Source organism: Perca flavescens, chromosome 3 (genome assembly GCF_004354835.1).
Source record: "Perca flavescens isolate YP-PL-M2 chromosome 3, PFLA_1.0, whole genome shotgun sequence".
In the NCBI taxonomy this organism is placed as follows: domain Eukaryota; kingdom Metazoa; phylum Chordata; class Actinopteri; order Perciformes; family Percidae; genus Perca; species Perca flavescens.
In genome coordinates this window covers 29599206-29615638 of record NC_041333.1, presented here as the reverse complement: position 1 = coordinate 29615638, position 16433 = coordinate 29599206, and the positions used below count along the sequence as shown (strand labels likewise).

The window sequence follows — 16433 nt, the reverse complement described above, 5'->3', positions numbered from 1 at the left end:
TCCCTTCATAACCACGTCCCTTCCATCCCTAATGAAGTTGCGTGTCTAATGAGATGCATTGTTGTGAGTCCTTTCACTGTGCTACTTGTTGACAGCCATGCTGATTATGCCACTGCTTCACATTTGTGACGGCTGTTTTTCTGAGCTACTGATGTTGTGGTGCACTGTAGCTGATGACTCAGCCCTATACAAGCCTTTTTTTCATCTCACAGCGGAGCTCGCTTTAAGGACGAAATGCTAGGTTGGGCAGAGGGAACAGTAGCATTTACGTGAGGAGGATAGGCAAACAAACACAGGCTTAATTAAGTTACAGGAAAGAACAATGAAACCAGCCATTGTAGACTCTCTCACCCACCATCTGTTTCTCTCCGCTCTTCTCTCTCTTTTCACTTTATTGTAATGCTTTCAGGCTCTACTATTTTTTTTCATCTGATTTATTGGATTGGACTCCATCCATTTTGCTCTGTTGAGCAGTGAAGGCTCATTTCGCCCTATGCTGCTCTGTCCATCCTGATGCAGCTTTTATATTGCTCTTTTCACAACACTTTATTGGTGGGAAATATTGAGGTTCCCTTTTGTATTGAACTACCCAAATAAGTAGATGTTTTCCTTATGGGCATATAAGGGAATATTTTGTGGAGAAGAATGTGAATTTGGTGTGTTGGGCTGAGAGTAGATAAATGAGAGAGTGCTGGGTCTCGTCCACAAAACTGGTAACAGGATGAAGATTACTTAAAGAATCTTTCAGTATGTCGATTTCCAAAGTTGAAGTGTGGTTTTGTGGATTGGATCTGTAATGCTGTACAGTAAATTCAGTAGTATTGAACAGATTTATAGAAATATTGCAATTGTGTACTTGTACTTGTGCACTCTTCTATGTTACTACCATAACTAACCTGTATGACCATCTATACTGATAATGAACCAGCAACCCATGATTAGATAGTCATTTTGATATGTTAATAGGTTTTTATGCTTTTCTAGGAGAGTAAAGGTATGTTAGATTCTGTGACATTCATTAACCTATTAGTGACCATTCCAATGTCTGTGGTGGATCTTACAGCTGCCTCTAAGAGACAAAAGTCATATATTCCATAATAGTAATATATCATAATGCAATTCATTTTAAATCTGTGTTTTGCGTACTCTTGGCACTATTCTCGATTATTGAGACGTCTGTTTTCAGGCATTAGCAGGTCTGGTGGGAAATGATGTTTAAAAGTGAGGAATATCAGCAACTAGTCAAGATCTTGATTCATTGGTATTGTTTAACATTCTCTCGGTTATTTATGGGATAGTAAAACCATGTATTGCCTTTTGAAATCATGGTAATATTATTATTATTATTATTTTGCCCCTGAAACCCCCTCAAGGACCCCCTTTATTTAGCACTAGACCCCACCTTGAAAACCACTGATCTGAACAATTGCATCTCTGCCATGCTTCTCTGTTCTTTCGCTCATCTGACTGTGCTCTTCCCCACCCAAAGGTGCGGCGGCCTTGTCAGGTGCAGTCACCCACACGGTTTCCACCGCAGTCATCGTGTTCGAGCTGACTGGCCAGATCTCTCACATCCTGCCGGTGATGATAGCAGTGATCCTGGCCAACGCCGTGGCACAGTCCCTGCAGCCCTCTCTCTATGACTCAATCATCAGGATCAAGAAGCTGCCCTACCTCCCAGAGCTGGGCTGGGGACACCACGAGTACGTACAGTGAAACATGCTGGAGAGACACAAGCATACCCTTATCATCACAAATAGCATTAAATCACATTTATTATATTGTTTCAGAACGGAAAACTAAATGTTTGTGCAAATGTCGATTATTAAACATAGCGCAACTAAGAATTGACAAACTAAATTACAACATCATAGGATGTGCAAACAAGAGAAAAAGTCACATCAGAAAACGTATGATGACCAAGACGTGATATAGTTTGAAACCAATGGAAAATCATCGAAGAATGTTTATAGCCATGCTACAGCCCCATGATTTTGGAATGTAAATTGATGAAAAAGGGAGAGTAGGGTTAACCCATAGGACGAATACGTACGCTTTCTGCAATAGGCTGGATATTTTGCCACAGGACTTTTTTTCACAAAAATCACAATCAAGTACATACGTTTTACATTATAATCCTATGGAGTAAACCATGTTTAAAAACTTTTCTTCTGCAGCTCAGGGTGTCTTTTTGAAGTTGAAAATATTCAACTTGTCTGAAAAAACTAGTAGCCAGAGTAGCCAGTCCTGTCGTTTTCACATTCGGAGCATAGCGAGTTATATGGTATGACCGTGTGCTCCCTATACAGGGAACTAGCTTTATTTTATGTAACGTTATCAGCACCACTCTCTCTCTCTGTTCTTTCTCCAGCTCGCTCCACCGCTTTGTTTTATCTAACATTAGCACCGCTCCACATAGTGCTCTTGGATACTGTAGCAGTAGCTGTTGTAGCAACAAAAGATGCTCTTTGGAACCAAAACGCTGCCAGCTTCTTCCTTTTTTATGACAAAAGCTCTCTAGTCAACTTTTCCTTGTCAAAAAAGATGCGTGTGAACATAGCCTTAAGCTATATTTCTGCATCAGCATTCTATATTGTTCAGTGCAACATGACACAACTCATCTGCAGTGCTCCACTTTGCTTTTCAAGATACATCCTGTGGGTGTATGTGTCATTTAAAGGAATAGTCTGGCATCTTTGGGATAAAAAGATTGATATTACTCTTATACCTCCATGGTAAATATAGCTATAGCCAAATAGCTAAGCTTAGCGCAACGATGGATTAAACAAACAAGGTATAACATGTTACTTAGTGAGCTTTAGCGATGCTAGTAGGCAGATTTTGTTACCTTTGGAGAGAGCTACAGTATGCTAGCTGAACTTCACTTAGCCCACAGGCAACATTTTTAAATGTTAACATGCTAACATTTAACTTAGTAGCATGATATTGTTAGCATCATAACATGTAAAAATGCTACCCATGGGGTTCATGTGTAACTTTCAACTGGTTTGTTTGCATCAACTGTAGTGAGTATGGTAACATGTAGCCTATTCCATTTTGTGTAACATGCTAACTTAAGCATGTTAACATGCCATGTTGGCTATATAATCCCCATCAGTTTGGTTTGGCTGTTGTTGAAGGTTTTTGTTTATTTGCTCTGCAGGGGTTTATTTATTTCATTGTGGAAGTTTAATTAGTCACCTAATGGCTTACTGTATAAATGTTGCCAGTCTTATGATGTGTTAATAGGTAAAGCTAAGTGCACAGTGAGTCTTAATGGTTTTAAATATTGCTTTTGATGTAGGTGTTTGAACTCCAAATAGCAAACCTTTGTGCTTTCAGAGTACATGTGGAATCACAGAGGATTTTGCTTTACAAAAATACAAACAAGGGTTGAGGTGCCTGGCTCAATGGTTCACCATTATATGGCTTTTAATTGCTTTCGCTCCCATTATTAATTTATACCAACCACACAATACTGAAGGGGATAACCAGCTGCTTCATGTCCTCTGAGCTCAGTGAAACCACACAGAAGCACTTTTCATTTAATTGTTTGGAAACAATTATTGTTATGCATGTTGACAAATCATTAGGTGGAGATAATAGTTTGGATGCATCATCCGCAAATTGGGAGTAATGAGGAAATTTTTCATTTCATCCTCCATATGTTCATCATTGTCTGTGGCCATCCCCTAAAGAGTTTCATCTCTGTCTGCTGTTTGAGTCGTTCCCTTTCTACATCAGGACCTCAGTTGACCCACACTATCCATCTTTTCGTTATCTATTCCTCTCTCGCGCTTTCTCTGCTGCTCTCTTCTCGTCTGTCTCTCTTTATTATCCACTGCAACCTTATGGCCTCTCCATCCCGTCCTCACTCTCCTGTCCTGCCTGTGTTTGTGTGTGTGTCTCAGAGAATAAATAAAAGAGAGAAAGCTGTGTGTAATATCAGTTGTGTTTTCAATGAGCTATTGCATAGTTGTGGTGCGTTCTTTTTGTCTTATAATCGCGACTAGTAGCTTGAGTGTGACGTCACATCCATGTCGGAAAACGAGTAACCGTGGGTTGTTGCGTTCTTTTTGTCACACAATACTACGAGTTGGAGAAAAGATGGATTTTTGTAACATTTAGGATTCTATTCACCCAGTTATTGACATATTACACAACTATATTTCACAGTTTGATGCATGAAAATTACGTTTTGATTAACATTAACGTTGGGCTACTGCTCTGCTTTCTGCTCAAGGCTCGGCTTAAAGCCGTTGTTGTCATATAGCAACCAAGCGTCTCAGCTGCACAAGCTACAAAATAACTAATCAGGCGGTATTTAACTCCTAATAAGACTGTAGCGACATGCCTATAGGTAGCAGTATACAGTGCTATGTGTACGACTTCTTCATTTGGTTACAACAAAGACAAAAGTGCTTAAAATTGTAGAAAACCACAATGTTTACTATGTGTGATGCACGACGTAGCCATCTTTGAAAGTGAAGTCGGGGTCCTCTGAGTTCAGACGACTTGACGAGTCGTAAATACGACCTCAGTGGCGTTCTTTTTGCAACTTCCGGTTCGTAACTCCGGAAAACAACTCGTAAATCGACTTTGGTGGACAAAAAGAACGCACCATTAGTTATTATCTATTGGCTAATTATATAATGCAGAAAACACTTAAAACACTGTGGACACAAGCAAAGGAACGGCCACGCAAGCTCCCAATGCCTTTCAGGATCATTAATAGTATGATGTTAATAAGTGCAAATATTTGCTTTAAAGTGCTCATATTATGCTTTTTGGCTTTTTCCCTTTCCTTTATTGTTTTATATATCTTTTTTGTGCACGTTATAGGTTTACAAAGTGAAAAAGCCCAAAGTCCACCCCAAAGGGACTTACCGTCTTCCAGAGAAAACACTGTTCACAAACTGCTCCAAACAGTTCTGTTGTAGTCCAGCCTTTACTTCCGTGACGAACGCGCATACGGCATGGCACTCCCTCATACTCTGCAACTGACAAGCTAGCAGTACTTCATGCGCATGTGTGACTCCCAACAAAGATGGTACAGAAGTGAGATGCCTCACTCTGTAGCTAAAACGGAAAGCTCAACACACAGGGTGAAAAGATGATTGATAGATAGATAGATAGATAGATAGATAGATGGATAGATGGACTCCCAGCTACTCCGTTTTAAGTCCATCCATTTATTCTCTCACTTGTCTCTCAACTGTTTGCAATTAAGCTGAATATAAAAAAGACATATCCACGGGAACAACAGGATAATACTTTTTGAATACAACTTTGATTATATTTTCATAGTTTTTTGACATTAGACAAGGTTTTCCAGGAATGTATAATGCTTGTAAGTTCTTCTGGCTTCCCAAGTTGGAAATTTACCCAGGAAAACTACTTGCAGTAAGGTCAAGGCAGGTGAGATAACTATGTAAGGTCCCATGTCAGTCCTAACTTCTCCTAGGACCGCTACTTGCACGGTATTTTAACCGTTGTCGTCCAAGCTGGCTTCGCCATTCTCGTGCTCCAGCTCTGCTTTTAAATGATCTGATTCATAAATGGCACAAAAACTAATTTTAAGGGAAATATATATGTGTGTGTATGTTAACGGGTGTACACCTGCACGTGTATGTATGTGGGCGTGATAAGTCTATTGCATATTGATGTGATTTTACATATATTTTTGTAATGGAAGAGTAGCTGACTGCTACGGCATCAGCTAATGGGGATCCTTTTAATAAACAATAAACAACAAATTTGCCATCATCAGTAGCCTCAGGTACATATTCATTTTAATTGTGTTAACAGACTCATTCTGGTACTGAGCTGTGCTTGTGCAGGGCGGGTATGGGTATGTAAACTGAACTCATGCAGGACTCTGGTCTGGAGATTAAAAATGTCCTTACATTGTTGAAAACAAACTCCAATGATTGTATACATCAAAGTCTGGCTACAGGTCTTTGGGAGTACTACTGCATTTTAAAGAAGTGAGCTTACCAGACGTCTGTAGCATGCTCCTTATCTCTGCTTGAGGCTAGCAGCTTGACTAGCTACTAGCGTAATGCATACGTTTTTGACAAGAAAAAAGAATGTGAGGAATACAACTTTTTTCTTCATAAATTATTAATAATTGAAGCAAATTCAAGTGAATTGAATCAGAAATGTAATCAGGAAAACGTGAAAAAAATCAAATAATTTCTGCTTGCTCATAAACACAAAGTTACCAAATGTTAAAAGTTGCCCAGGACTAAAGATGATTGAGAAACTGTCAGAAAGCCTGTTGTGTGCGTGTGTGCGTGCGTGTGTGTGGGTGTGGGTGTGTGTGTGTGTGTGGGGGGGGAGGGAGGGAGGGGTGAGAGAGATTGAGTGTTTGTGCATGCATGCTAAGTTAAAATACATCATGACATGATCATCTATCATCAAAAGACATCAAATTTCCCTGAAATAATGACATACGTTTCGAAATATTAAAAGCTGGTGAGGCGTAAAGATGATTGAGAAAACTGTCATGAATTTCCCCTATGTGTTTGTATGCGTGTGTTAGTGTATAAACATTCAGTCTACACACACAAACATCCACACAAAAATGGAATCTTGAATCATCTATATTTGATAACATACACAATATGAACTTGAGTCACGATGCAGAAAGCTCCTTCTTCCCTCCATACTTCACTAACTTCTTTTTTAACCCTTCTGCCTCTCAAACTAGTTTCCATCACCAGGACTTTTTGTGTGTGCATGTGTGTGTGTTTGTGTGTGTTATATTACTTCAGCATACAACAGCGAATGAGGGGTGGGGGGGCTGGGTGAGACTGTAGGTAGCATAGCCCCCTCCAAGCTGAATGTGTTCTTTACTCAAAAGTGGAAGTTATTCTATGAGAGGTCATCTGGGACATTATTGACAATTACCTCACACACATATAAGTGAAATGCTCTCACACACTCTACTGAAATGCTTTCATACACACTACTGAAACATGATACTCTCACATACTATACTGAAATCTCACACGCACAATGCTGAAACGCTCTCACACGCAATACTGAACCCCTCTCATAAATACTACTGAAACACTGTCACACGCAATACTGAAACACTCTTATATACACTACTGAAACGCTCTCCTATACACAACTGAAACAGGAGTTCACTTACAATATAGTATATGAGAACGTTTCAGTTGTGTATATAAGAGCGTTTCAGTAGTGTATATGAGAGTGTTTCGGTATTGTGTGGGAGTATTTCACTAGTGTTTATGAGAATGTTTTAGTTGTGTGTGAGGTTTCAGTATAGCATGTGAGAACATAATTTTTCAGTAGGGTATATGAAAGCATTTCAGTAGTGTGCGTGAGAGCATTTCACTTGTATGTGTGTGAAGTTATTGTGAATAATGTACCAGATGGCCCCTCGTATTATTCATCTTACATCCACGCAACCATACACATGCGCGCATGCACACACACGCACGCACACACACACACACACACACACACACACACACACACACACACACACACACACACACACACACACACACACACACACACGTAATGCCCGATGTGTGTTGCACACATACAATGGCATGTACATTTGCTTAAACACCCACACGGACATGGAGAGAATTAGATTTCTTATCTTTTATTTATGTATAGCTTTTGCAGATATGAAAACACACACACACATACACACACACACACACACACACACAGATCACATATATATTTCCAGTACAGGCATGCTTTTACCCACTCTCTAATCATACCCAGTAGCACATATTAAACCTCTTCCACCCTTTTATTCAGACCAGTCTCTTTTCATGTCTCTTGACTGATCCATCGTCAGCATTGGAGTGACATTTTAAAATGTGTGGGAACAATTGCATAACATCACTGTCTGTCTGTCTGTCTGTCTGTCTGTCTGTCTGTCAGCAAAGCCACAGGAGATGATCATATTTTCTTTGGTTCAGTACAAGCCTTTTATTGGCTTCCCCTACATACACCCCCATTAACACACACACACACACACACACACACACACACACACACACACACACACACACATATAAATGCCCTGAGCCTCTCCAGACTACTCTGGACAATATTGATGAGCTGTATGCCTGGATTTATAACCCTATATGACTGTTTATCTTGACTGAAAAGCTATAAACTCCGCCTTAAAGCAAGATTCCCCAAACTGATCAGATGTATTTCCGAGCCTTGCAGGGAGTAAGGTTAAATTAAGAAGAAACCAATCCGATTTCATCAACTATATGTGATATCCCGAGGGAAATTAGTCTTGACAGTGGTTAAGGCCAGTTCAGAGGTATGCAATACGAAATTCTCTCAGATCCACGAGCAAATGAAAAGAGGCTACAGCACTACATTAGGACCTATAGAGAACCTTTCTATTAAGCTTTGTTGTAGCACAGCATTCTGTTGGTGCTGTTTCCTGTTGATGTATACCGGCCTTGTTGGTTGTATTGAAGTGGAGATGGAGGTGGATGGTCATCAAATTAACTTTATATTCCAAGAGAGGTCAGTGCATTTAGTGCATTGAGTTGTTACCACAACAAGAAGCGGAGGCTTGGCCGGAGCCTGTGTCCTGGCACGACTGCAGGGCTTGGCAGCCAAAACCACGGAGTGGCTGCTGTCATGTTAGCAGGTTTTGGCAAGCTCGGGCAGGAAGAGAAAGCTGAGTGTTTATGACTGGTGTACCGGGGCGTATGATTCTGCTCATACAATGTCACCCACTTCCCCCTACTGTACACATTGCCATCACCGCTAGCATCCGCATGAAGTGGTGTCAGTGTATGGTGTTATTGAATCGACCAGTCAGCTGAAGGAAGGATGTTGTCAGCGTTGGCTATGAAATTTTTAATGAAAACTGCACTTACCAAGCTGAAATTGTAGTCCACTAACTTTAGTGGCATAATAATTTGGCAGAAAAAGTATTGCCAAAGCATTACTGTCGCTGTCAATTTTTAATAGTCAGCATTGTAGGGTATATGTTTAGACTAATCAGGGAAATATTTGATTCTTAATGGATCCATCCTTCTACCTCTCATCTTCCACCTAAAATTTATATTTTTCCTTTCCGTTTTCTCCTCTCAGGAAGTATAATATTCGTGTGGAGGACATCATGGTGCGGGACGTGCGGTACATCACACTCAACTGCAGTTACAGAGACCTGAATAATGTGCTACTGACGGGTCACCTCAAGACTCTAGCACTAGTGGAATCAACTGGTGAGACACAAACACATGCCCATGCTGTGCAGAGGAAAAGTATTACTACTTATAGTAACTCACTACACTTTCCCTCTTTGTATTATGTTAGTATAATTCACAGTATATCATCAGCTCATTGTTTTGGTTTTCCATCCCACAACTCTGATCTTATCAACACTTATGTGGAATTTGCCTTGGTGAAACAGCAGACTACTTAGTGGAGCTAAACAACCAGATATTTCTCTTTGGAGTTGGTGGAGACCAAAGTAGAGCTTAAAGGAGAGTTATAATTGGACTTGCATTTGCCAGGTGCAGAAACCAAGGTTTTCCAAAGTTATGCTAATGACATCTTTATGTCTGCTGGATGTTTAAATAAGCAAATCACCAAAACAACTGTATAAAGTCATACTTTGTCAGTGTTGTGTTTACAGCTTGGTTGCTGCCCCACGTTGCCATAAAATATCTCATGATGCAGCTTTAACCCTGACATAAAGTTGTTTTCAATTATTCAGGAACACAGTTAGGGCTTCACTTTTTCTCCACAATAAGTGACTGTATACAGTGCTAGTGCTTAATGTGTAATGCAGTTTTGAGAAAATTTTAGCAGGAAGTCAAACCTCCACAGTCAAAGATACTTTCTGTTCCACCTCTTAAACTAGTAATTGTGTCAGATCTTACCTTTAACCCTCCTTTACATGTACATAAATGATTCAGAGAAAGCCAAACAGTGCTGTCCCCTATCAAATTGTTTGATTAAATCAAAGGAAATACTAAATCAACAAGGGGAAAACAATTTTATTGCCATTTTATTAAGCTTATAATTTTTAGATAGTTCAACTTGGATAGATGTTACAATTGACAACTTGATTGACAACTGTATTACTCCCTAAACTGTAGCTTTAATGTTTTACAATAGGAAGAAGTAGAAAGTAGTGTATTGTCCAAAGTAATCACCAGACAGTGTGAAAACAACAATACACAAATAATTGTGTTACAGTAGTATACCATGTGTGTGAATACAGTGTGCTGATCTCTGTGTCTGTTGTAATATTGATGTCTGTGTTCGATGTTGCAGATGTTGTTTGGACAGAGCGTCCCTTCCAGTCTGTACCAAAAACTAATCCCATCGACCTCGGTGGCATGCTCATTAAAGTGATTGATTGATTGACAATTTTTTTTCTGGGGACAGCTTGCTGATGCCACTGAACTCGCCACCTCACTGAAGTGCAAATTTGGTATTCCAACGCTGTCTCAATTATGCAATCGTGCAGGAACAATTAGCAGCGGCATTTAACCAAATACATAATCAGCACGTACTGTCACAAAGGCAATTACTTAAAGCAAGCAAGCTGCTACCCACACACCCACCGCACACACACATACATGCACTAGTTAATACACATCCACTGCATTCTGGGCCTCTTGTTATGTAACTCAGCTGAGCTCTCTGCTGCAACGTATGTTTGTAATCTCATGCAGCGTTACTCTTCTCTCTGAAAACATCTTTTACTGTTTCTTCTCATCCTCCTTGGCCTTCTTTATTTCTTTCCTTCTTTTTACCTCCCATATCTTCTTTTTATCTATACCTGTATCTTCCACAAAACTGCTCTACACCCCTTCCATTCTCTTCCACTCTCTTCCTTCTTCCTGTTCTTCTTCTTCTTCTTCTTCTTCTTTTTCCTCCTCACCTCCTTTCTCGTCTCCCAGAGTCCATGATCCTTTTGGGCTCCATCGAGCGCGCCCAGCTCCAGGCGCTGCTCTTCCTGCAGCTTGGCCGCCCCAGACGACTAGAGTACATCAGGGAACGAGCCGTCGAGGATAAGAAACGACTGTCGGTCGTGTCAAACGACAGCAGCGAGATCAGCAGCCACCGGGCCAGTCAGGAGGTCCGCTTCCAGGTCAGAGGACACAGTGGGCAGAGATGTCAAAAGTGATTCCAGCCATTCAAAGCTTTCTCGTTTTGTCGTTATTTTCAAAGCCACAGGAAGAAATGCCTTCAAAATGTAACATTAAACGTTTTGTTTCATAAGGTGAAGAAAAGCTGCTGAAGAGTTCTGCATGAGCAGTTACCTCACTATGACTAAGAAAAACAAGGAAATTAGCTTTTATTTTTGTTGATTTTTTGGTCATAAACCAAAGTAGTGGACAAATTCAAATTTTTACCTGATGATGGCGCTAAACGCAAAGTTAAGGAATCACTAGAGCGAAGTTACATTTTATTCTGAGGAGACATTAATGTCTGTACCAAATGTCAAGGCAATACGTCCAATAGTTGTTGAGATATTTCAGTCTGGACCAAAGTGGTCGACTGACCAAACGGCTGCTAGCCATAAAGGCCACTAGCATGGCAAAGACTAACTTTGTAAGAGTAACATTTTTTATGCAGCTGGATTCTTTGTGACATCCTCCCTTTTCAACATCTACTAGAGGAACACATCCTATGTTAGTTTACCTGAACTTTTATGGTTTGACAGTAAAAACTGAGAAAGATATTTTAGGGAAAAGAAAGACAGACAGAATAATAACTTTAGCAAGACAAACATTACAGGGTCTGATTCAAAGTCATTAATATGCTGCAGTAAAAGAAGTTTGGAATAAGGACGGTAAAAGTGTGGGATGTATTCTGAAACAGTGTGTTTGTGTGTGTGACAGATGGATAGCTTAGAGCGGTATTAATTATTCGTTATTAAGCCATCAATAACAATAATAAGGAGATTGTATTTGTGTGTGTGTGTGTGTGTGTGTGTGTGTGTGTTTGTGTGTGTTTGTGTGTGGTAATAGGCAGCCATAGTTTAAGGTAAATGTCAAAATTGGTTCCAGGTCCTGCAACATAGTGCTCAAAATATTGATTTATTTCTTTTTTTCTGTCTTAAATTCTATCATCAGTTTGCAATGAGTGGCTTGGTAAAATACCCTCAGGCGTGTGTGTGTGTGCGCGTGTGCGTGTGTGTGTGTGATTTTCTTCACTTCTCTGACTTTTATGTCTTTTTCCTCCCTTTTTTCCCACTTTCTCCATTTTGTCCTGTGCTGCTTTCCTTAATGCTTTTTAAATGGTTTCTTACAGTCATGCAAGTATTGTATTCTACTTGGTTTGACTAAGGTTTTTCAAAATGCTGACCGATATGTGTAGGTATGCAGATCTTTTAAAAGACATGTTCATGTTGAAATATACAGTATCTATACAAGTAGTTCTGCTTCTGGTTGTACGTTTGCCTTCTTATGGACATAATGGGGAAAAAATAGAGATTTGAATAGTTCGAACCTATGTGTTTGTTTAAGTAGGAATATTCAAATGTAATGTTTGGCCAGTTTTGACAGCCCTATCTTTTGGATTGATCAGTCGTTTGCCACTAGTCGTTTGCTTTCCTCACTTATGCTTTTCTTCTCATGCACTGATTTGTTTAGCTGAACAGCCAATCAGAGTGATCCCTCTCACCAACAGCGCCGACGCCAGTTGACGAAGCAACTTCACAGAATTACAGCTGAATATATTTCTAGATTTACAGTATTTGATCTTTGAAACATGTTATGGCTGAAACCAGAATGTTCCCTTCAGTTCACTTCAGAAAGACATTAACATAACCCATACAAATATTTTGTAGGTCAGCATGGAAAGTCATTAAAGTCATTACATTTTACATTAAGGCCAACACAAGAACCCTTTTTATTTTTTAGCTCTCAACTCCCGCTGGTTTCTTTTCTCTCCTACTGTTTCCCCCTTTTGATTTGCCTCCATCTCATCACTCTGAAGAACATCCATTTGTCTAATGAGTGCAGAAAGAGAAAGAGGGGGTTGATCTCTTAAGCAGGATCGGGGTTTGTGAGTTTTGAGTGCTGTTTCTTATCCCTGTGTGTGTGTGTGTGTGTGTGTGTGTGTGTGTGTGTGTGTGTGTGTGTGTGTGTGTGTGTGTGTGTGTGTGTGTGTGTGTGTGTGTGTGTGTGTGTGTGTGTGTGTGTGTGTGTGTGTGTGTGTGTGTGTGTGTGTGTGTGTGTGTGTGTGTGTGTGTGTGTGTGTGTGTGTGTAGATCTCTACTGAGGACTCATCCTTAAGCCCTACTCGTCCAGTCCCTCTGAAGCCCCTCAAACCTGCACTGAAGAGATCCTCTGTGGTGGAGCGACCCACCGAGATCCCCACCGGTAAGAAAGACACTTACACCCCCCCACACACTTTTTCATAACTCTTAACACAGCAACCCACCTACCTCACACAATTAGCCAAATTGTGCACACCACATTGTGTTCATTAAATACCAACTCTACATTTTAAAATGCAAAAAAACGTTCTCTTCATAAACTAACTCCATCAAAACACGACAAACCTGACTCAAATCATTCAGTCAAAACACTAGAACATTTTTCCCCCCAAGAGGAACAGATAGTCAATCATAGCACAACGGCTTTCTTAATACTAACAGTTGACGACATTATAAAAACTGCATTACTTTTCATTTTTCAGTTCTATCTGCATACAATAGACAATGCAACAATCCATTGCTTTTTGTAATTCAGTTTCCGTTTACTTTAAACCACCCTATATTTTTGGCTTGAGGGGGTCGAATTTGTGCATTTTTGGCATCAAACTATGTAAAAGTAAATGAGTCATCTTTACTTTATACAATGTACAGTAAAAATAATTGTACGTTAAAGAATTGCTGCAGTGATGATGCAGCTGTATTTGTAATGCTTCTTTAGATGGGACCAGTAAGATAAGTTCTGCAAACAGAAGGGACATAAGTATCAGAGAGACCAATGATGTGTGATCATTTCAATGTTTATGAATCTCTGTCTCTCTTTCAGGTCCACATGATCATTCGGGCATTGCTTTAAAGAACCTGTTCTGTGCCAGTCCAGACACAGAAGCCCTGGAGGTAAAAAAAACTACAAAAAAGTTGCAACTTTTTTTTGCAATTTTACTGTCTCTCGCAACTTCATTGCAACAAAAATACAAAAGACACTTTTATCGCAATCTTTTACAAAAGCTGTCACAACAATCTCAAAAAAAGGCTGCAAAATCCTGGAGGGACTGTCCTATGCTATTTCTCTCCGTCACGCTCTACATTTCAGTACTACCCACACAAACGCACAAACACACACACACACACACACTGTATTTCAGTAAGCCTCAATATAAAAACTACTCTTGCCCCGCCCTGCCAATGGCTTGTTTCATAGAAATAAGTTTTCAATTAAATCCCCCCCCCCCCACCCCCCAAGTATTGCAGTGAAATTTGGTCATGTCAAAGTGGCATTGCACTAAAGTGTTTTTGCGATGACGTTATTGTTAACGTTGTGTGCTTGTCTCTGATCACCCGGAAGAAAAACAACAACATGGAGAGCCCCATGTCTCCTGAGCTCAGGAGGCCGCCCAAACGAGTCCGGATATCTGTAGTGGTAAGAGCCACCGATCATGGCTATCGATATGCCTGGAATCCACCCGGCAACAGGTTCATCAGCCAATCAACAGATTGTCATTCCGCCATTCCATTCCAGGGCTAATCCCAAATGCCGATGGTCTGAGATCTGGACCAGGCTCTGCCAAAGCCAGTCTGTGCCATTGTGCCAAAAAGTGTTGAACACCCTCCTCCTTGTACAACCTGTAACCCCGCTTACTGTTCTTTCACTGCTTCTAGTTGCTTACGTGATTAGGTAAGGCTAGGACCCATTCAGCTTAACCTCTTTTCATTGGTCTGTTGGTCAGTTGAGGTTATAGAGAACACTTGACAACTGATATACCACTACTGCTAATTGCTAATTATTAGAGGACTTATTTTTTACCGTGTGGTTTCTAGTTTATACTTCCATTTTAATTTGGTTGCTAATAAGAAGTGAGTGTACCAACTGATACTCTACATTATGTGAAGCCTATTACATGTATTTAAGGCAGAGTTTAAAAACGTAGGCAAATAAAGCAATGATAAAACCACAAACATATGCTAGACCAGCTTTAGAGTTATATAAAACACAAGATAATGCAACATAACAACTACTAATGGAGACCAAAAATGTTCAAAATCTAAAGAGTAATTTAACACCCCTTGTTGATATCCAGTGTTTTAATTTCTCAAACCTGAGGATAGCCTTTAGAAAGCAAATTCCATCTGGTAAAACTATGGTCAAATTAACGTTAAAATCAAGATGTGGTTGAGTTGTGGTCAAGTGGTCTACAAGGACGAGGCTGTTCAACCAAGCATGCTATGCTGTCCATCATCAGCTGTGTCACCCGAGGTGTCCAATCAGTGACAACCTCACAGGGCAGGCCTTGTTCCTGGAGTGACTTAAAATCCCATCGCATTTGTTGTAATTGATGAAAGAAACTGTGGTATTCCATGTGTTTACAGGGGTGGAGTGGGGGGGTTAGAGGGGCGAGTTCCTCTGTGCATGCAGTGTTTAATATCCAGATAGGAGACTCTTAATTAGGAACAGGCAGGTATTTGAATGACCGCATTCCAGCACCAGCTCAGATGAGATGATGATGCATGAGAAGTCCTGGGAGGTATTGGAAAATATCACCACAAACTAGCATGCAGCCTGCTGTCCAATTACAAGCAACCACATCGACTCCAGCAGCGGTGCATGCCAATCAATGAAACAACCGTCTGATAAGGAATTGAGAAAAATGATTCCCCGATACAAGAACAACCAGCGTTGAATAACAAATTATTAGACTCCAATTTCTGAAACTCAAACACCATTAAGCATTGCCTAATCATGCATTCAGACAAATTCACACATTTTATCTTTGTCCGTTAATCAGCATTAATGATTTATTCATAATCTAGCTTTTCTCACATTAAGTTTGCAAATCATCATGAGATTGTTTTCACCTATAATGTCATTCCATTCACTAGGAGCCACCACCCAACTTAAAGAGTTACTTTGGGGTGAGCATGTTATCCACGTTATTCTTCCTAACATTTCTTTTTCAATTCCAGTATTACAATGTAAGGCCAGATATTGAATTTCAATTCAATACTTGCTTTCTTACACATAGTGGATCTTTGTCTTAATAATGTTTTACACTGTTTGTTAAAGTCACAGCTATTCAATTTTGCCACACTTTTCTACTGATTCATTGCCACCATCCAGACATTAGAGAATCATAAGTTTTGGTACTAAATATATCAAGAATGACATTAAGCTATGTTCATACCAAAGTGAATTGGCCTCGCATTATTAGGATAAATGCCAGATTGTTTTTTCAGT

At 40.0% G+C, this 16433-nt stretch overlaps 1 protein-coding gene across 3 annotated transcripts in view; it reads left to right on the top strand.

Annotated features, from left to right (window-relative positions):
• Positions 1-16433, top strand: part of LOC114552224 (chloride channel protein 2) — a 160366-nt gene that overhangs the window by 114749 nt on the left and 29184 nt on the right. Inside the window, exons 15-21 of one of the 3 annotated variants that reach the window (XM_028572872.1) lie at positions 1490-1703; positions 9115-9248; positions 10938-11128; positions 13256-13367; positions 14028-14089; positions 14547-14621; positions 16079-16111. In XM_028572872.1, the coding sequence (XP_028428673.1) occupies positions 1490-1703; positions 9115-9248; positions 10938-11128; positions 13256-13367; positions 14028-14089; positions 14547-14621; positions 16079-16111 (821 nt within the window). Of the gene's footprint in view, positions 1-1489; positions 1704-9114; positions 9249-10937; positions 11129-13255; positions 13368-14027; positions 14099-14546; positions 14622-16078; positions 16112-16433 lie in introns of all 3 variants that reach the window. The other 2 variants (XM_028572870.1, XM_028572871.1) reach the window with 2 other exon arrangements.